The following is a 22,853-nucleotide window of genomic DNA, read 5'->3' on the forward strand; positions in this document are numbered from 1 at the left end:
ATTATTTTTGTGTTGCATTTCGTAATGAATTCAGACAAGCTCAGTGCCGATTCCTTTTCCACCAGTTCTTTTTTGTGAATTGGAATGTGTGCAAAGGATTGTGGGTGATTGAAGGACGCAAAGAATACACGTCAACGCATCCTTCAAAATGCACTGAATGAAAGACATGAAATGTAGGCTGCCTTCCTAGAACTGAGACAGCCTTTGGCGGCGCTTGATGACGTGGCAGCCGAGATATGTAGCCTTCCGTTTGAGAAGCACCCCAAGACTCTGAAATCAAGTGGCAATGTGGGATACAGTAGCCTAATTTGAATTTCTGAAAGCACAATCCAATCCTGATCCTGCACATTTTGTCTTTCTTATCTGGCACACTCAGTTCAGTTCATGGAGCTCTCTCCCAACGAGCTCATGATCTGAATCAGGTGTGTTACACCACGTCTACACCGGATGCGTCACAAAGCGACAAGATGGTAAACTGCCCCATTCTATTACTGATGATTCTGTATCACAAGTAAACACTCCAAATCTGTCGCTGGAAGTAGTGCTTGGAGCACAAAATCATCAGAAATAGAACGGGACATCAGTGTACTGCCAGTAATTGGGAATTACTGGCAGAACCAGGATTGGGAATTGCTGGTACAACTAAACCTGTCTGAATTTCTTACTGGTCAAATGTTGTCTACCAGGGGTGTGTTTAGAGTATTTTAAATGAGGACAGGGCAGACTGGGGCACTGCCTAAAAAGACAGTCGCCACAAGTCACCAACATTAGCATGCAGAAAAAAACCATGGAAATATTTCTAGTACACCAGGGGTTCCCAAACACATTCCTGGAGCCTCCCCAGCACTGCACACGTTGCATGTCTCCTTTGTCTGAAACACCCATTTCAGGTCTTGGAGTCTCGACTAATGAGCTGATAACCTGAATCAGGTGTGTTTGATTAAGGAGACATAGAAAACATGCAGTGTTGGAGAGGCTCCAGGAATGTGTTTGGGAACCCCTGTAGTACACTATTAAGAAGTGTTAACCTGCAATTGTTATCTTACACTATTAAAAATGAAGGTTCCAAAAGGAGTTTTTGCAGCAATGCCACAGAAGAACCAGTTTTGGTTTACACCAAAGAACCTTTCAGTGAAAAGAATCATTTTCTTCTTAGTGTGAAGAATATTTTAATAATTGAAAGAACCTTTTTCCACATTAAAGAACCTTTTGTGGAATAGAAAGGTTCTTCATGGAACCATCAATGACAACAAAGAACCTTCATATTAGTGTATGGAGCTATTTCTGCCTCATCTAACCCTTAAATCTAATTTTGTTAGTGCAGCCTATATTTAGGTTGATTCAATGAGGTTTAATATTTTTTCAACATAGATCTATAAAGTAAGATTTCTGAAAAGCAAGTGCTTATTTCTTCCGTTGCCTCTTCACATGCATCTAACCCCAGTAACTGATTCATCATCACTGATCCTAACAGTCACTCTCAAACTTATGATTTCATTGTTTAGGGCAGGGGTGGGGAATGTTAATCCTGGAGGGCCATTGTCCTGAAGAGTTTAGCTTCAACCCTGAAAAAAACACTCACCTGCCCGTAACTTTAGTAATCCTGAAGACCTTGATTAGCTTAAGGTGTGTTTAATTAGTGTTGGAGCTAAACTCAGCAGGACAATGGCCCTCCAGGATCAACGTTCCCCACCCCTGGTTTTAGGGCTTATTCAATATAATTCCAACATTCACAAGACTTTTTTTTATATCAAACGATGTAAAACGCTTAAAGAGATAGTTTACTCAAATAAAAATACTTTCAACAGTTGAAAATGAAAACCCGTGCCAAAGTAGTTGAAGTAATTATACACAAAAAATAAAAAGTGGCATCCTCATATTGTACAGAACTATCATAATTCATGAAGGAAACAAAAGAAGAAGAAAAAATAGAAGCAGGATAAAATAAATCTCATTTAAAACATCTGGATTCTTCAACTCTGGTGGTAATTATCAATCTGTTTAGTAAAATAATCAGACTTGGCTCTCCCCAATTCTTAAGATTTCAAGGTTACTTGCTTCTGGAATACTTGATTCCAATCAATCGTGGAATTCAGCAGGCAGACTTCCTAATATCATAGTCGGTAAATGACAAGTTGCTTCACTGTTGGTAATGCCTCCATGCAGCTATTTTGGTCATACTGTAGACCAACACCTACTTGAATGAGAGAAGACTGAGGCCCTGTTTACACCTGGTATTTAGATGCGTTCTCGTTGACCGGATCACAAGTGGACGACACTAATTACAGGTGTAAGTGGAGTCTAAAACGTTTTGAGCTTGTCCACCTTCGACCACTTCCAGAGGTCGTCGAAAACGCATTTGACCGGATTGCTTTCGTAGTGTAAATACTCATGTGATCGAATGTGTTCAAACAGCCACTAAAGACCGCCTACTCTCCGCCTACTGACCTAATGAGTAAACATTATGGGAAGCGCACTAGCCAGACGGGTTTAAACTTTGTCGGCCGAAGACCCGAATTTGGTTTGAAGGCGAAAAACGTACCAATGTTCTTTCACCATTCCTGATTTCTAAAGCCCGGGATACACTGCACGATTTTTGGCTGTCCCAGACAAAAGATTACCATCGTGAAACAATTGTGGCGATTTGTGTGACCGTGGCTCTTAATCAATGGTCCTATGTCGTACAGTGAGAGAGGTTCAAAGACGGCCGTTTTCCCAGTCTTGCGACCAAAGATAGCCTACGATAGTTTTCTGACAGTGTCAGAAATTCAGCATGATCGACGCACAGTGTGTTTGCTGCTACGACCTACGTCTACTGACCAGCCAATAAAAATGCGACATGAAATCAAAGCGACATGGCGCTAAAACTTAAAACTGCTTACCTCAAGCTCTTTTCCCTTCTTCTTTCGCTGCTTCCTTTTTATTTTCAGCACACATAAAAACTATAACTGCCAAAGTGTGATTCAACATGGTATTTTTGTTAACCACTAGCGCATGCTGATGAAATTTTATTCTTCGATAGAAACTTGCATCGTAGCCTACGAGTCAATAGGTGTCATCATCGTACAGTTTACATGCATGTCGTGCCCGAGTTCAATTGGATCCATGTCGCACAGTGTGATCTGTAATGATCTTAAAGGATTGCAAAAATCGTGCAGTGTATCCCGGGCTTAACACACAGTGTTCAGCTGGTCTTGTGGCTGAGCTGCTGCTCTCCATATGTTTTTCCGTCGTCTTCGTGTGCGTTCATATGTAAATTGCGCAGGCTTATTTCATCCATTAGATCGAAAGATCTGAAAAGCCCATACATTTACCCACCCACAGACCCTCTGCTCGAAGAAATCAGGACAGAAGTGGTTGAAAGTGGACAATAAAGATGAATTACAACACCAGGTGTCTCCCTCGTCCGCTTGTGATACGATCAACCAAAACGTATCTTAATGTCAGGTGTAAACAGGGCCTGATAGGCCATCTCTAAAATCGCTTGCCAAGAACACAGTAAAACAACAATTAAACCTGACATATACATTTTGCTTCTTTTAAAAATTGTTCTTCTCATGCACAATGGATGGCAAGAGATTGTCACAAAGGAAAAGTGTAGATTTTAACTATTGATGACCGTCTCTTTTTACTGCAAGGCAGGACTTCCTTAGCTTTAGCAGACATGGACTGTGATGACGCATTTCTGCAATAATTAACACTGTAAATCTCAACACAGGCTCATGGGAAAAATGTGCCTCTACCTACATTCTGCAAATCCCTGTTGGAGTGAACATACTACAGCAGAAGGGAAGATTTTCTGAGAAAAATAATGATTTTATTACCATATGAGGGTGAGTAATAATGACATCATTTTCATTTTTGGGTCAAAATCGAGCTGATCACTTACAGTGTAGATATGTTAACTAAAGATGGAAGAATAAAACAATAATTTTCGACTAATGAAATGGCAGCTCTGCACTGAGAAGTTAAACCTGTAATAGGAACAAGTTACTAAGAGAGGAGGGCAGAAAAGGAGTGAAAAGGACAGAGATAAACTCGCTCACATTTCAGCAACTCAGCAGAAAATGAAATCACAACGAGGCAGCAAAAATGAAGATGTAAGGAGGGGAGGTGGGGGAGAGAAAGAAGGAGAAGGAAGAAAAGGGAGCCAAATATGGACACTGCATATGTTCAGTTTGTAGTTAGAATCAAATTTAATGATCAATATCTGTAGATATGCTTGTTCATAATGACACAATAGCTTACAATGATCACAACAGCTTAATACACTGAAATATGTTTGGTGTAGAAACAATATTCACTCTCAAATTGCAAAGAAGATTTCATTGTAAAATGTACTCCAGTAATATTTGTTTTATTTACAATGAAATATCTTTTGTTTTGTTTTATATACACATCAATTTTTTGAGAGACAAAACCTAGCAGCTATAGCCTAAACTAATAGTCAAACCTAGCTGTATCCCCTTTAACTAATACAGCTATGTAGGTAATATAGGGCAGTATTTGGTACAGTTGTTCTTTACTAAATTGCTACTAAAAAGAAAGATGAATTCTCAAGTAGCATGTTTACACAACCAAATAGCAGCTATATATTTTAAATAATTGTTCATTTTAAATGTACTCAACCTATACTGTACATAGCCTTATTGTATTTCCCAATATTTCACAGGCTGTGCTCTTGTATGCAGAGAACAAATTAATTCTGGCAACAGAAAAGCCTTGTTTATATTCTGCAAGCAACATCAGAATGTTGTGAAAATCAATGATTTTGTCCCCTATTTCTTTCTCATTTCCAAAAAAAAAAAAAAAAAAAAAAATGAAATGCACCAACATACATATCTATCACAAAAAGACTCAAACTGTAACCTTCATGCAGGTTAATGTTCCTGCTGAGCCAGATGCTCAGTCTAAGCGGGTGACTGACACCATCATGCCAACTTGTCATGGTACAAGGGCACAGGAAGACATTTACAGATCCAAATGCATAAAGATATTGGCTTTAAGAGTGACGATGTAGATCAAACATATCACGCACATCTTGTATCAAGTCGATAGAATAAATGTTGGTATACGCACACATACACAGACAAGCACGCAACCAGAAACAGATACAGTACATGGGGTTGCATAGCCTCTCCAGCTCCTGCATGAATCCACCTGTGAGGCAGCAGCGTGCCTGACGTAAGCGAGCGCCTTGCACCGATCAAAAGCAGTGTGAGGCATAGAGAAATCACCAGGACCATCTGGAGACAGACCTACTACTCCTATAAATGGACACAGAAGATTTGTAGGGATGGAACTGGTTCGTTTACCAAGGCAAGATGTCCAGAAACAAGCCGGCAGGAAATCAAGGAATGTATCTGGGGCTAGAGCTGATACAAAAGAGAAACTGGAATTGTCACAGGGATTAAACTGAGAGTTTTGATTGAAAACTTATTATTAGCAGCACACAATGTTGCTCATTAGTGGTGTTTGCTAATGCAAACATCACTATTGTTCTCAGGGTTTTGCGATTTAAACTTAACCCAAATCACCAAACTGTGGGATATAACTTATTTCACACCATTTGTGGTTCAGAATGTTCAAGTTCAAGGTTTTTGGTATACGCAGTGATACAGTTTGGTACAGAGTCAGTGAAATTAATACTTTCAATTCAGCTATGCATCACAGGAATAAATTTAAAATATAGCTGCAAGCAGCAATTAAGGGGCCCAGCACAAAAAAAAGAGAGTTATGCAAGCATGGCTGGGAGCATCAGACCAACTGCAACAAGTAATTAAAGACATTTTTTCAAAATGGTGGACAGCAGTTTCGACCAAATATGGCATAAATAGTATCACTGCTCTCAGTATGACTCAAGGAATCTATCAAGACCAGTTTCATTAGAATAGGAATTCTAATTCTATTACAATTTTTTGAAATTTTATTATAAATTTTGACCAGAAGGCGGCACCGTTCCAAAACTTTTTGTGTACCATTAGGGCATGGTGCTGATGATATGTGCCAAGTTCCATAATGATATGCTCATGCTTTCTTAAAATATTACATTTTACATCAAATTTCAAAATGGCCAACGCCCAAAATGGCTGATATGGGAAATCATTTGACTCTGTATGCTGCACTCAATCAAAAGAGACCAGTTTTATTTTTGGGCAAACCGTTCAAAAGTTATAAGCAAAAATAGCCTTTTGTTATTCTCCTGACCTGTATCCTGCAAGTAACTCAGGTCATGCTTGTAATGACGTACCAAAATTTGTCTCAATACGCTAAAGCTTTGTGGCGATATAGGCTCATCCATTTTGACGTACTCTTCACCAAATTCGTTTGGCCATTAATTGAGAACAGTTTGGTTTATCAAAAAGATTTTAATACATTTTTGCCATCGTGGTCTGAAGACAATGTAAGCCAATTTTGGTGAAAATCAGACACACCATAGGATGAGTCTGAAATAGGAAATAAAGAAAAGAAATAAGCAGAATATACTTTATCATGCTGTTGAAATCATTTTGAGCATCTGTGCATTTTTGAGGGACAAATAACCTGATATTTGATGTCTAGTATGTTCATTTATTTCTGCACATCAGCATGTAGAAGATACATGGCCAGTTCAACTCATATTTTAACACACAGCAGGAGGCAGATTTGTTAAGTGTCAACCTCGTGTACAAGCAGCAGATCAATTTCACTGCAGATGCAGCAGCTGTAGAGGAAGCACTGTGTTTTCCTTGAGGGAATCCATTATCTTGCATCATGTTAGGATAAGGCAGGTTGCGTGTGAGTGGAGAAATTGAAGCGGTATAGCATGAATCAAAAAATTTTTTCAAAATTTTTTTGGTAGATACTGCCTTGAGTGCCTTCTTGATAGAGATGACGAGATCATAGACTGAGCTTCACTGCTGCCATTTTTCAATAAAAAGGAAAATGTATGTGAACCTCTCTGTGACGTGATCTATTCCATTTGATGTCAGGTGCTTCATATATATTTGTTTTAAGGCTGAACACAAGATGAAAATGTAAATTCTGCATTTAAAAAGTAAAAATTAGCAGCATTAATCACATCTGAATAAAATTCTGTAGGATTTAGTAATGTTGCAACTTCCATCAGAAAATATTTCTCTATTTCAGAAAAGATTAAATGGCTCTAAGAGGTCAGTTGGATTGGGGATGAAGATTTTAGTTGCCGCCCAAAGGCAAAATCAGGTGTGAGACAAGTTTAGACGTCTGTTAATATTATTACTTTAAAAATAGGCAGATGGTAATGCACAATCTCTTTTTTCTTTTTAATTTTTTTTTATCAGTGTTCAGGATGAGGTCAGATTAAGTTGCATTAACCACATGCTGTGGTTAATGCAACAACAAATGCTTCTTCTTCAGGAAGGTTAGGATCATACACTGGTCAGATTAATCCTCCTCACACAACAACACACACAAAAATACATTCAAAATCTCAATTAGAGAATGAGACTTGTTGAATCTGCAAGGAAGGAATTAAATGTATTCTCTACAAGAAAAAAAATCAGTTTCCAGTACATTACAAGCCAGCAGAACTATGGTCAATACTGGTCAAGCAAGCTAGTTAAAGCTGACAGACTAGCAACAAATCAGCCACCATTAAGCCATAAACCAGCGTACACTGGTAAGATTTATTTGCCATGGTTGAAGTGACACTTTGCTTAATGGCTAATTAATCCTACAATCCTAAAGTAAAAAAGTGAAATCAGAGCCCACATGAGGTCACTCTAGTGATGAGCTCAATAAATAACAGCCAAAGTATACTTTGGTTTTTGTGCATAGGTAAGATATGCATACAGTCAAATACTTTAGATTTACAAAGACGGTGCACTCATATTACTATAAATGGGAGAAATTGCAACACACAATATGGCAGAACAAGTCCCGCCTTCTAAATAAAAGAGCCAATCGCCACTTGGTAAAGTCATTTCATCACTGCAGCTGCCTTAGAAGCTCCAGTTGCTATACAAACAATCAGTTTTCTGAGACAGGCACTTATGGCTGTGCATTAGCTGGTCCAACCTGAATTTTTTTTTTTGTCACGATTTAGGTTAAGCCAGGGGTCTCCAAACTCGGTCCTGAAGGGCCACTGTCCTGCAGAGTTTAGCTCCAACCCCAATTAAACACACCTGAAACAGCTAATCAAGGTCTAATTAGGCATATTAGAAACTTTCAGGCAGGTGTGTTGAGGCAAGTTGGACAGTGGCCCTCCAGGACCACATTTGGAGACCCCCTGATTTAAGCATTTATACACAAAATTTATGAGACAATTGTTGTCAGATTTCATTGGTGATTTGACTTCAAATATGAAATTTAATCATAAGTTTGGTGAACAGCGTTGGAGAATTTCCCCATTCAAAGAGATAGCAGCTGTACTCGCATGACTGAAACAGCTGCCCGAGAGGCATTTCAAAGATGGCCGCCAAGTGAAATGACTTCCCTTAAAGGGACGTTGGTACAGTTCGTGTGACGCAAATTTCATCATTCATTCAGTTTTTACTGTGCATATAATGTACACTTAGCTTGCACATGCGCCTTAAGGTTTTTTTTTTGTTGTTGGCACTAATTATTTTGTCCACATGGTGGCAACACTGCCCAGGCCCGTTGCCCAAACCTACATGAGACGGACCAACAAACAGTGTTGCCAAGTCCGCGGTTTTCCTGCAGAATTGGGCTACTTAACCACTGTTGCCGCGGGTTGTTTTTCATGTCTGCGGGTTGAAGCGACCCCAAATAACATGATATTTAGCCCCTGTAATGCGAATTTGATCAGGGAAACCCCAGCGAAAACGCAGATTTTACCTTCCGAAAGTGATTTTGATTTTGGCTTTGACAGTAAAGCAACTCTTTTAGCCACCAGTTCCAATGTTTCCTTACATTAACAAAAACGTCTCTAAATACAACTATCGTGACCTTGAACAAACATGGTCAGACTAAAGAAGATGCTGAAAAAACACTGAATGATGAATTGTTCACACCAGTCTTAGCTTTATTCTCTGCTCTCCTCCTCCACCGTGCCTGTCTCCCGTTAGCGTCAGATCCATGATGATCTGTTTTGGTCAGTCTAATCTCTGTGTTCTTATGGCAGAGCTTTATGAAAGGGCTGGCATATCAGAATACCCTTTCTAAGGAGGGATTATCATTCCCTGGCAGATGGAGTCAGAGGGGGTTGAGGGGGAGACAGATACAAGACGACATGGGTGAAATTGCCATGATGTACAATATAAAAGTGGATCCAGACAATGTTGGTGAAACTTTTTTAAAAATGGGCTTTGCCAAGCCTCTCATAATTTCAGGTAGCTAAACGTAGGTTTTATACTACAAGCTAAAAGTAGCTCACTACACTAAAGCTATCTTATCCTAAATCTATTGTATTATATAATTTAAAGGGGTCCTTGATTGTGATTTCATTTTTTTTTAACTTTAGTTAGTGTGTAATGTTGAAGTTTGAGCATAAACAACATCTGCAAAGTTACGATGCTCAAAGTTCAATGCAGAGAGATATTTTCTTTTACAGAAATCGCTTTTTAAGGACGACAAAAAAAAAACGGCTGGTAGGGACTACAACGAGCTTCTTCCCAGGTTAATGACATCACAAACTCTAAAATTTACATGAACCCCGCCCCCGAGAACACGCAGCAAAGGGGGTGAGGCCATGTTGGGCTGCTTTAGAGAAGAGGAAGAGTTGTTGTAGTAGAGTGTTGTTGCCATGCTGTCATTTTACGCCAGACTGCTTCACAAGAGATTAACATGACGGCACATGCTAGTCGATGAGTTGAATCAACTCCACAGCAACTACATAAATGTACCCACTAACCATTCAGAAATATCCAGTTTCATTCTAAAAGTTGTAACTTCTTCCTGAGTCTCTCCATTAGTGTCCGACTCCAGTTTGAACAATGTAAGGCTGAACACCGTTACTGACAATCCTCATTTTGGCTGCGTGAGATTCTCCAGCTTTGTTGTGGTTGAGCAACCGAAGTGCGAGCTGTTGAAGCTCCGCCCTCTTCTGAAAAGCGGGCCGCAGCTCATTTGCATTTAAAGGGGCACAAAAAATGGCATGTTTTTGCTCACACCCAAATATAGGGGTAAATAGGGGCAAATTTGACATACTATAATAATTGATCTGTGGGGTATTTTGAGCTGAAACTTTACAGACACAGTCTGGGGACACCAGAGACTTATATTACATCCTGTAAAAAAGGGTATAAAAGGTCCCCTTTAAATCAAATCATTATTTCTCTGGCAAAAAAAGTCAATGAGGCTTGGATATCAACATAAACAGATAAATATATGCTATATACGGTTAACAAACCCGAGTAAATGTTAATTTATATAACTTGAGTTGAAAACACATATGAACAGCAGCATTTACCTTAAAAGGAATATTTCACCCCAAAATTCTCTCATCATCTATTCTTGCTTATCTTCAAAAAACCCAAATGACAAACTGCTTGCATATGGTTTATTTACAGCCAAGAAGTTAGTACTGATGTTCTGGAAGAAAAAGGAGGCTCCCTGGCACCCTTTTATCTGTTATCTTATTGGAAACCCTGTGGACTAATGCATCATTTTGTTAATGTAATGTTTTAACATTTCTTCATCATACTTTGCAATTCAATGTAAACTTGTATAGCTAAAGAAACGTAATCTGTAAGATTGCAAATTCATCTCTAAAAGTTGTCTCCCAATAAAACTTAATTGAAAAAAAACAAAAAACAAATGAGGATATTTTTAATGAAACCTGAAAGACTTTGAAAGTTCATTACAATAAAAAAATAACTTGTTTTTTTCATGTCAAAACTTTTCCAAGTAGTTAATGAAAACATTGTTAAAGTAATCCATCAGAGTGGTTTAATCCATCTTCTGAATATGGCAAACGGAAACTCAAATACAGCTGATCTTCCATTTACCATATTTGATGTGCTCTATGTATGTGCGCTGCTGATCAATATTTATATGTGAATTAAAGTCTAAATTTAATCTGTTCATAATATAAAGTGTGTCTCTTCAAAAGCAAGTTTCATTAAAAATAGCCTATTTTCATTTGTGTTTTAAATATGAACAAAAGTCTTACGGGTTTGAAATGGTATGAGGGTAATTAAATGATGACAGAATTTTTATTTTTGGGTGAATCGTCAATTTAAAGGTGAGGTATGTCATTATTGCTCTACTGGTAGCTATAATAGTATAATGAAGCAAAAATAATGACTGTTGCAAATTGGTTTTACAGGATTCTCCCCCATCTGATAACATAAAGGCACAATATATTTGATATGGTTAGTAACATAAAGACTGAGCTGGAACAAACATCTGGGGAATATAGTGCAGTAATAATATCAATAATAAGTGAATTAACATTAAAGCTGAATCATATATTCTCAGATCAATTCTGAAGTGCATTAAGACCTTCCAGAGAAAGTATTGCATCAGAAAACCAATAATCATACGTGACGCCAAGATCTGATCCAAGTAATCAGAGAAACCATTTTTCCCCTGACAGCTGTCATACTGAGCTTTGATTACATTTCTCTGATATTTAATTGACTCAGTAGGATGGTGTGAGTTTTGAACAAGGGAGCTGATTTTCTTAAAGGTATAGTTCACTTACATTAAAATCCTGTCACAAACTAATTTCATAAATACAGCTTTGTAAAAGGAATAGACCAAAGTTGTTTTCACTGACTATATTGCCTTGAATTTGCAATTCAAATCTTGTTAACACTCTGCAGTTTGGTGCATTGATGAAACAGCGAGGATCAATGAAGTTTGTGTACAGTATCTCTCCTGGTTTTTGGAGTAATATTGAGGATGAGTAGATGATGACACTTGTTTTTCATCTCTAATGTACATGGCTATGTTCATGGGTTTTTTTTTTTTTTAAACACTTTACAATAACATTAACAACATTAGTTAATGAAAAATCATTCTAAACCATTTATTAATCTTAGTTAATGTTAATTTCAACATTTAATAATACATCTGTTAATATAATTTAATGGACCTAAGCTAACATGAACTAACAATGAACAGTTGTATTTTTATTAAGTAATGATAACAAGTATTAAATAAATACGATAACAAATAAATTGCTTATTGTTAGTTAATTTTAATTAATAATAGGAAAAGGTTTGGAGAGAGTGTATATACCTGATGAATTATTCTATTAAAAATAAGTTTATATCTCCAAAATATGAAAAAGACAGTCAAGCATATTTTCATTTTTCATATCCGTGAGTTAAGCTAATGTGGTGTTCCCGATCAAAAGAGATCCCAAGAAGATGGAACTAAACCCCTGGACAATTCTGCTAATAGTAATCAGGATAGCGGGAAACACGAAGCAACGGGAGTTAGATCAGTCAGAATCAGAAATCGATGTAATAAAGAGGCAATGATGTCGTCAGTAAGAGAGAATTTCACTGATCAACTGAATGATATTTGGTCTCAACAGGACAGAATAATAAACCAGGCTGAAGTTAGGGCCATGCAGAAACTTGTGAATGATGCTCTTATTTAGTTGTGCCACCACTGTTTAGTAACATCATTTTATGGTTAGGGAAAACTGAAGTTGTATGATCAGTGTCGGTCACAACGCCTTTTAATTGTTGTCTTGGATTCGGCAATTATTGATTTACAAATTACACAAACCTACACCCACACACACACACACACCCTTCACTCAATTAAAAAGGATGTTTGAAAGAGGCGTACATTCCGCTATAAATATGAATGAGTGATGCTCACAATGTGCTGAGTCATGTGTCTGCAGGCTGAGCTCCCATAGGACCACTAACAGAAAACTGCAGTGGAACACACACAGATATATAGACGCTGTGCACCATTACGAAAATATTATCTATCTATCTATCTATCTGTCTATCTATGTATCTGTCTATCTATCTAATCTGTCTGTCTGCCTGTGCTAGAAGTCTATCCATAGGCAGTTCCATTAGAAATAAACTGCACAAATCTGGTCTATATGGGAGATCAGCAAGGAAGATACTTGTGCTTTCAAAAACATTTGCCATCCAACACCTACATGATGAAAAGGATCTTCTGGAACAATGTGCTCTGGACAGATGAGTCAAAAGTTATGTTGCTTGGCCAAAATTTCAAACGGCATGTTTGATGAAAAAAACCTTGTGGCGTTGAGAGTGTTGAGAAAATCATGAGGCCATCTGTAAAACGTTGAAACTGAACCTTAAAGGATTAGTTCACTTCAAAATTAAAATTTCCTGATAATTTACTCACCCCCATGTCATCCAAGATGTTTATGTCTTTCTTTCTTCAGTCAAAAAGAAATTAAGGTTTTTGAGGAAAACAGTCCAGGATTTTATTCCATACCGTGGACTTCAACAATTACCAGCGGATTGAAGGTCCAAATGTCAGTTTCAGTGCAGCTTCAAAGGGCTCTACACGATCCCAGACGAGGAATATTTAGGAATTTGATTATCTATCAAAATGATTAGCCATTTTCTAAAAAAAAATTAAATTTATATACTTTTTTTAACCACAAATGCTCACCTTGCACTGCTCTGCGATGCGCCACACATTACGTAATCACGTTGAAAAGGTCACACATAAGTACCGCGGTAGAGCAAAAAAACTCCATCTCATTCAAAATCATCTAACGTCGTTGTTTTACCTTTTTTTGTAAAGGCCGTTTGACTTAGTCTTTGCACGTTCACTTTGTAGACACTGGATCTGTACTTCCGCCTACGTCACGCATGACCTTTCCAACGTGATTACGTAATGCGTGATGCATCACAGAGCAGTGCAAGACGAGCATTTGTGGTTAAAAAGTATATAATTTTTTTTTTTTTTTTTTTGAAAATGACTGATTGTTTTGCTAGATAAGACCCCTATTCCTCGTCTGGGATCGTGTAGAGCTCTTTGAAGCTGCATTGAAACTGTTGGTAATCGTTGAAGTCCACTATACGGAGAAAAATCCTGGAATGTTTTCCTCAAAAACCTTAATTTCTTTTCAACTGAAGAAAGAAATACATAAACATCTTGGATGACATGGGGGTGAGTAAACTATCAGGAAATTTTAATTCTGAAGTGAACTAATCCTTTAAATGTGGGCCTTTCGACATGATAATGAAATGAGTAGTATGCCCGAATTTGTAGTAGGGTAAAATAACGGGGCTAAAGGTGCACCAGGGTAAAAGGCGCATTTGATTTTATTCTCCTCTAAACCAGTAGATGGCAAAAAAAAAAAACTCACCTCAGCACTTTCCTAAACATCTGCGTTTCACTGCGCACATGGAAATTTGGCAGATCCTTGATGCGACCGTGGGCAGCAACACAAAGGTGATTCTGTGCTTAATTTTTTTAATCTTTACATTTTCATAACAGAGAGATTATGGGGGGAAAATTGTATAGATTTATGTGGCAACTGACAATATAAAAAATATTTAGATACAATTACATAATATATTTTGAGACAAAGATCTTGTTAATGATTTTCAATTTTGTTCAAGGTAATTAAACAGCTTTTCAATAGCTGAATAATATGTAAAAGTATGGTATTTGGGGTAAAAAGGCAACAATTTACATTTCAATAAATAGCTGGCTGATTTTCCATTTGTTTACATGAAATGGATAGATTCAGATATCAATATAATTTATTAAGTTGGGTGTCCAACTTTGAGATAATCACCATATTTGTAATGAAACCATCATAAAATATGATATTAAACATTTAATAAAATATATTTATTGTTACAGCTAAAGTCATATTAAATTATTATGGGATATCCTTCAAAGTTTTCAGAATCTTAAATTTTAAATATTTTTTAAATAAACATTTAATGACAGTATATTATTGATGAAACAAAAATTCTATTATTTTTCAAAATAAACAGAAAATAGAACAAACTTTGCTGAAGTGCTTGTTTCAAACTAGTACTTGTTTTGAGATGAGTACTTCACCCATCAATGCTGTCAGCACTGTGTATGTCATCTGTTCCAGTGAACATGTGATGTGGGGTGAATTAATTATTATCTGTCCATCCATCCATCTATCCAGATGTAGTATTTAAGCTACATATTATTGACAAGTCCATCAGCTGCAGTAAGCATTATCTACTTGAGAATTGATGATCGTAATGCTTAGCTCAGCACTGAGGAATCCTGGAATTGCTGTTTAACTATTTCAGTGACATGAGAGCACTACACACATGAAGTGGTAAATGTCAAGTTTCATTCATTTAAATGTGTTGATGAAACATATATTTGAGAAAAACTTTTTTTTACTGAGAAGACTGAGATGAGGCTAACTGCAATGTAAATAATCAGTTTAAAAAAATCAAAAAGTTCAAAATCTTTTAAGGTAACTTTCCAGACAAATATAAGAACACTAGGGATTTGACTTAAACTTGAGCTGATGACACAGCTTGAAACCCTTCTTCATAGGTTGTCTATGAAAGCCTACAATCAAACTATCATAACAGTGTAACTTTAATTACCTCATCTGTCGACATGATGCCGGTAAACTGCAGAGCTGGTGCAAACATATCCACATCTCTATGATCAGATGGTTTCTTAACTGCTGTTTTCTCACCGCTGTCATCTTTGTTGTGTGTTTATTACTGAGAGAAACGCGCGCGCAGCACATATTTACATATTCATCTAACCGTCGCTCTCAGCAGTCTCTGATGGCGTCGGGTTATTCTTTAAAAGTATATCGCTGCAAAGGTATTTACAACTTCGTTTTACTTCTAATAAGCGAAGAACGAACCGTGAGTATATCGGGGCCTTGAATCTCGTTCAGACTCTTGTACGTTACCTGTGCACGAGCAGTAAGTTACTGGCTGCAGTTCACTTAACGGCCACAGGTGTCGCTAATAACAAGGGTTTCTGAATTCTACATATAGTGCATTTCATAATACACATAATTTCAAAGCAGAAAGTAATACTGTTATGTATTTAATATCTTGATGCTTTAAAGGGGCTAAATTACGCATTTCATGTGCAGCAAGCATAAACTAGCTACTGTATGCGTGTGTGCCAAATGTTAATGAAAAACAGTTTATTTAACAAGTTATTCAAGCTGGATCTGTTCCAAAAGCAATTGCTTTAAATTTTAAAGGGCTGCCCTTGCAAAAACGTTTTATTTATGGCAAACATATGCTACATTTTTGGCAACTCTGCTGCAAACATTTTACTAAAACGCTAATTTCTACTGGAAAATTTCCTCCAATGTTCATAGAAGTTTACAACAAGAGTTTGGTGAAACATCATATGTTTGTAACACTGAAACGGCAGCCTGCAAAAACCCAATGAACATTGCATATACAGTAAAGTGCACCAATGCAAAGCCAGATGCAATGTCCGGCTTCATACATCATTTACAGTCCTAAAGTTCTATAAAGTTAATTGTTAGCTGGCAACTGTCAAAAATGAAATGTGATCCACAATACTGTGAGAAGCCAGTTGGCTTAGCTGGATTCAACCACACTAGTTCATAAAGAAGTTGCATCAACAAATGCAATCCGAAAAATTAATAATAAATAACACTGTCAGCATTTTGATTTCAACACTTGCACATTTGTCTCTCTAAACCACAAAGGAAAATATTAATATAAGCATATTAAAACAATAAAAAAACAAACAAAAAAAAAACATGCATGTTTGCATTAGATGTGAAAATACATCACAATCTGTTAGAAAATTTTGTGTGTGTGTTGTACATGTTGCAATAAAATATGCACCATTGCTGGAAGAATTAACGAGGTAATGTGTATACAGTGATAGACAAGACAAATAGATGGTGAAAATGTCTTGCCCAAGGGAAGCACAAAGCAATAATTCTCCATCGCATAGCATATAAATCCTTCTTAAGGAGCATGGATAGAAAAAAATGCAAAAAAAAAAAAAAAAGAATGCTGGCTCAGCACAAGCTGAGAACATAACTGAATGCATATATGTGTAATTGTGTAAGAGAAAGAGAGAGTGTTTCATCGAGGTTTACAAAGCACAACATTATAGCAAACTGCATGAAACCTGTCTTGAAAAGGTAAAAAGCAGCAACTGTATACACTTTGACTTAAATCACATTTCGTATATCTTTTGTACGCTCAGATTCAGAGAAAACTGTGAAAATTGACATTAAAAAGCCGTTTCTCTCAGAATCAGTGTCGTCGTAGTTGCTGCATCAGTGTAAGCCTACAAATACACAGATTCTCAAATCAGTCACAACTTTAATCAAGAATTGTGACTTTATCCACAATGGAAGTGTGAGACTGTATACAAAGACAATCCAGTGAGTGTGAGAAAGAATAAAGTGCAGAGTTTTTCAATAGCCTTATATAAGAAGAAGTTATGTACGTAACACAAGATATCCTAAAAACTGTACATTCAAGCGCTGCCCACTGTACAATCCTTGGAGTATCTGTTACGACCCTTTTTGATGCCCTTGCATTTGATTGCTGCTATTCTAAATGACTTTTAAAGCATCCTACATGGCTCTCTCTAACCATAAATATTAAAATGATGCAAGGAAAAGAAATACGTGTGTGTGGGAGAAACAAAACTGCAGGTGTTCGAACACTCGACACTTTGCATTCTGTCTCACTAAAAGAATAGCTACATGGTTATATGTGGCTGGAATTCATAAAAAACAAAAACAATTAGTCAGTTATTAAGAGATGATGTATTAAAAGAGGAGGAAGTAACTTTTTCATCAGGAACAAATCACTTGGCCTATAGATACACCTCATTATGAAAGCTGACAGCCAAAGAAGTGCTTTCTACATTGAACACATGGAAAAAAAACAAACAGGAGAAAGAGACATTACTGATATGATCCCACCACAGATCATAACTTCTCAGCAAGGTGCTGTAATATGAAACTCTTCAGTGAAAATGGTTTATAAGTGTTCGAACTAAACAGCAGCACGTCTCCATGCAGAGGAGCAGAAAGAAAGTGCAACAAACCCTACTGACATCAACGTCTTTTGCTACCACACCAGTCTAAAGTGCATCTCAATGAAGCATTGTTTGATTTTAAGAGAGAAAACGCACAATCTTTTGTTTCTATACGCATGTGATTGTTAAAATAGACTGGTTTTGCTCTTCTTTGAGTGAACAAGACTATGTGCATGTATACTAAAGCTTAAAACTTTGCAAGTCTGCTTAGCTCAGCAGTAAGGTCTCATTGTTTAAGTTTTATCTTATCGGCACCTCTGCATTTTCTGGTGTACTTACAGTTAATATAACTGTAGTAATTTAATATACATATCTTAATATATTTCAGTTAGCATTTCATTTTTTCATATTTTTTTATATAAATAAGAGCTATAAAAATATTACGGGTGACTAGTTTTGAGTAAAACAAACATATTTGTAGGTACTATGGCACAAAACCGATACATTATTGCACCTTTTTTTGCTTTTTTTCAGCCTGTTATAGATTGAATGTCATTTGATTTATGTAATATAAAATCTATTTACATGCACTTAAATTAATTATATTAATTTAAATAAAATGTTTGTGTTCATACTATTTTCTATGCACAAAATAATACTTTTAAAAATAAAAATCTACATATACAATTAGAACTTTGCTAACTTTTAGAGTTTTCATATATATATATATAGCCTACATATATTACTAACATTGTTTGAGTGAAACATATGTAGGCTATATATATATATATATATATATGCAGTGTTGGTTAAGTTACTCAAAAAAAGTAAATAATTACTAGCTACTAATTACATCTTCAACGGTGTTAGATGTTAGATGACTGTACACTGTAAAAAAAAATATTTTCATGATTTGTTATCACAATCTTTCTTTTGTCAAATCAACTTAGATAATTAATATGGTTCAGATAACATAATATTTTGAGTTTATGTTCATTAAACCAATCTCCTTCATTGTATTAACTCATTGAATGAACTCAAAACTTTAGGTAACTTACTTTTTTAAGTTAAACCAACAACTCTTTTTTTACACGAATTACTCTCTTTAAGAAGTATACAATACAAGGATAGACATGAAACTGTTCTTTTAATTCTTTCAAATAAATAATAAAAATTGCATAAATTATTTTTAAACTGGCCAAAGTATTTAAAGGGAGAAGTTTACATTAAATCGTATACTTTAACATTTTGATATTGTTTTATATAGAATTGTTCTCTATACAGTAACTATTTAATGCAATCAGAAGTAACTGTAAATCCCTTACTTTACTTTTTCAAGGGAAAAGTAATTAAATTAGCCTACAGCAATTAATTACACCTAACACTGTATATATGTACAAAAATTCAAACTCTTGCAAGACTGATTTACATATCTACACCTTCTCTCGTTTTTCAGGCCCAACAGTATAGAATAAATGCAATTATTTAATATAAATGTACTTTCAATGCATTGTAATTTAACTGATATATTTTTCTTCTGTGAATATAATAACCATTTATTTGTGCACCCATGTGATAATCATGCCAGACTCTGGTGTTGAGCTGTTTTGTTCCAGTGGACGGTCATCACGGTGTACTTCTCACCTGTGCATGCACGTGTTAACAGCAGCGGATGCGTGTTATGCTGCTGCTATCCCAGCATTAATACCGTACTGCTGTCCCCCTCCCTTCCTTCCGCTGTCAACTTATCCCTCTTCCCTACCTTGCGCTTTTTATCCCGCGAGCGGCTCCTTTTCTTCGCCTTCTCCTCCTCTTTCTCCTTCCTCTCTTGTTCGGCGAGAGCCTCTAAATCCTTATTCTTGCGCAGATGTTTGGCGGCTTGTGCCATAGTGCCGTGAACAGCCGGCGAGCGCCGTGACGGGCTGAGATGGCTCTGTAGCTCCGGTGATGGATGCTGGTGTGGATATGATCTCTGTTCCTCTCATGCAGTCCTGCAGCACTGGAGTGAGCGCGTGTGTCCCGTCTCCCTCTCTTCTCTGTCTCTCTCCTCCGCTGCAGCACTAGTTAGTCAGGCAGACAGACCTGAGAAGGCTTCATTGAGAGGGATACTGCTGCAGCACTGCGCACCTCTCTCTCTCTTTCTCTCTCTCTCTCTCTATCGCCAGTATTCTCTTGTGTCTTTTCTATGTCGATCTCTCACTCTCATGCCACTCCTCTTGTGGAATTCATCCTGCACACTTTTTCCCCTCATACATGGATCTTCTTGTGTTGTATTCTCTCTGCTTGGTGTCCTATCTGAGGCAGTTGACAAAACAATATTATGATAAACACAGAGATGGAAGCTTTTGGTGGGCTCTGGGACCTTCATAAATCAATTCTGACAGCAGAAAACCCATATGGCATTACCAGCGACACTGGACACTCTAGTGGGTTTGGGATGGACTTTTACATTTGAACTGAATCCTTCAATCTAACATAATTTAAGAATTTATTTCATACACTCTATGGAGTAAAGGTTCCAAAAGGGGGGTTGCAGCAATGCTATAGATAGAAGAGCCATTTTTGGTTCCCCAAAGAATCTTTCAGTGAACCATTTTTTCATCATGTGAAGATCATTTTAATAATCTAAAGGAGCTTTCAGAATAAAGAAACTTTTGTGCAATGGAAGGTTTCTATGGATGGTTCTTCAGCTAATAAAGGACCTTTGTTTTTAAGAGTGAACCAGTATATTATGTAACTAAATAAAATTGTGACATATGGACAATTAATTTGATATGTGCCTGATCAGAGGATGGGCTTCCCCAGCTGATTCTGGTTCCTTCCAAGGTTTCTTCTTCATCTACTTAAAGGGGACCTATTATGCCCCTTTTCACAAGATGTATATAAGTCTCTGGTGTCCCCAGAATGTGTCTGTGAAGTTTCAGCTCAAAATACCCCACAGATCATTTATTATAGCTTGTCAAATTTGCCCCTATTTTGATGTGAGCAAAAACACGCCGTTTTTGTGTGTTTCCCTTTAAATGCAAATGAACTGCTGCTCAGAGGGCGGAGCTTTAAGAGCTCAAGCTTCGGTTGCTCAACAACAACAAAGCTGGAGAATCTCACGCAGACAAAATGAGGATTGTCAGTAACGGTGTTCAGCCTTACATTGTTCAAACCGGAGTCGACACTGATGGAGAGACTCAGGAAGAAGTTACAACTTTTAGAATGAAACTGGACGTTTCTGAATGGTTAGTGGGTAAATGTGCTGGCCTTTGCAAATAAACATAGCCTTTTTAATGACTTGTCTTTACAGAAAACGTACAAGACAATCACCTTTTACACTGCTCTTTACAAACGTGTCGTTGTAAAGTATATAAACAAGGTTTAAAATAGACGACAGACATCTAGGTCTCTAAGACAACAATAGCTTTAGCCGCATTTGTTGTGGAAGTGGCTAACAGGCACATCGACTGAAATGGCAATTTGCTCAAAAATCATAAAAAATAAACACTTACTTCTTCTGGAGGATCATGAACAGTTGGTACAGATCTATCCTTGAGTACCAACTTTTTAGCAAAGCCTGCCTTGTATTGCCCCCCGTTCACAAAGCAGTCTGGAGTGAAATGATTTGCGCAGACATAAACGAATTTAGGTAAATTTTGGGGCGCATTACCTGTTATGAGAAAATAAAGAGTCTTATGTTCACTCTTACATCCAACAACAGAACACCGGGATTGCTTACGAGACAGTGTTGATGCTACAGCTGCTCGAGCATGGAGAAAATGGCGGACAGCGTACAACTCACTGAGGGTGGAAACTATTGTAATGCAGGACTGTCAGTCAGCAGCTGTGGGCGGGGCCTGAGCAGTGTGACGTCACACTGCTCAGAGAATCAAAACAGCATGTCTAACTTGACTGCTTTCGGTTTAAAAAAAAAAAGGAGTGGGTAGATTTTTATCATTGTAGGGTGGTTGTGTTCACACACTGCCAACACATATTTATGTCCAAACGCCATGTAAAAGAGGATTTTGCATAATAGGTGCCCTTTAAATATCTTTTCTTGCCAGTCTCCACAGTTTCTTTTAGTGGCACTATTTTCTGTAAAGTTGATCTGAAACAATAAGTATTGTGAATAATAAAACTGACCTGACATGATTAATACTGTAGGCATTGAAGCCGTTGTATGCTCTTAAAATAAAAGCATGTTTAAAACGCTCATCAAAGATCGCTCCCTCATTCCTCAGCCCCCCTCCCTTTATCCAATAATGCAGCGAGGAGGAACCATGTGGACATGGATACAGGATTTGTGTATGTGTGCGCAGACACAGGACATTTTGTACAGAAATGGAACAAAACCGTGTAGGACCGGGACACAGAGCTGTAAGCCAGTAGAAAGGTTTCCTTTGGGATAGTCGTGTGGGGGGAGGGAGCTTCTTTTGTTTTTCGCTTTCAGACAGCATCTGCAGTGTGTATCCTGGAAAGCCTGCACCTGTTCTTTCTTTTCTCTCTCTCGCTCTCTCACATAAAATAGCTCTACATCTCTCTCCAGTCCTACTGCAATATTGCTGATGCAAGCAAAAACAGACTTTAATGACTCACACACCCCCTTCCAAATGTTCCAAGCTCTTAAATGTGAAGGAATTTGAAAAGAATGTAAGCAAAACCAAATTTCAGGAGGTGAACATGATTTCACAAAGTACAACATGTTCCTGGATCGACATCTTTGTTGACATTCCAATCAACCAATCAGATTTGAGGGACAAGTTTACAGTTTATATCAAGTTTAGGCTTACAACCAGAGTTAGGTGCTTCTACATCAGTGTTATTCACCTATCATTTCCCTCAGATTTTAGGGGTAAGTTATGGGTAGGGTTAGGTTTAGGGCAGGGCCATAACCACCACTGAGGGGGACAAGTCCACCCCAATAATTAGAAATGGCCCCAATATTCAATATTTTTGATGCTGCTCTGCTGTACTCCATTATG

At 37.3% G+C, this 22,853-nt stretch overlaps 1 protein-coding gene across 18 annotated transcripts in view; it reads right to left on the minus strand.

Moving 5' to 3' along the window:
• Positions 1-20,012, minus strand: part of ank1a (ankyrin 1, erythrocytic a) — a 144,228-nt gene extending 124,216 nt beyond the window's left edge. For 12 of the 18 annotated variants that reach the window (XM_051895829.1, XM_051895828.1, XM_051895821.1 and 9 more), the window contains exon 1: positions 19,649-20,011. In XM_051895829.1, coding sequence (XP_051751789.1) covers positions 19,649-19,774 — 126 coding nt within the window. In that variant the 5' untranslated portion in view covers positions 19,775-20,011. Of the gene's footprint in view, positions 1-19,648 lie in introns of all 18 variants that reach the window. The other 6 variants (XR_007930476.1, XM_051895822.1, XM_051895826.1 and 3 more) reach the window with 2 other exon arrangements.
• Between the last annotated feature and the right edge of the window lie 2,841 nt (positions 20,013-22,853).

This window comes from Ctenopharyngodon idella, chromosome 5, assembly GCF_019924925.1.
Source record: "Ctenopharyngodon idella isolate HZGC_01 chromosome 5, HZGC01, whole genome shotgun sequence".
In the NCBI taxonomy this organism is placed as follows: Eukaryota; Metazoa; Chordata; class Actinopteri; order Cypriniformes; family Xenocyprididae; genus Ctenopharyngodon; species Ctenopharyngodon idella.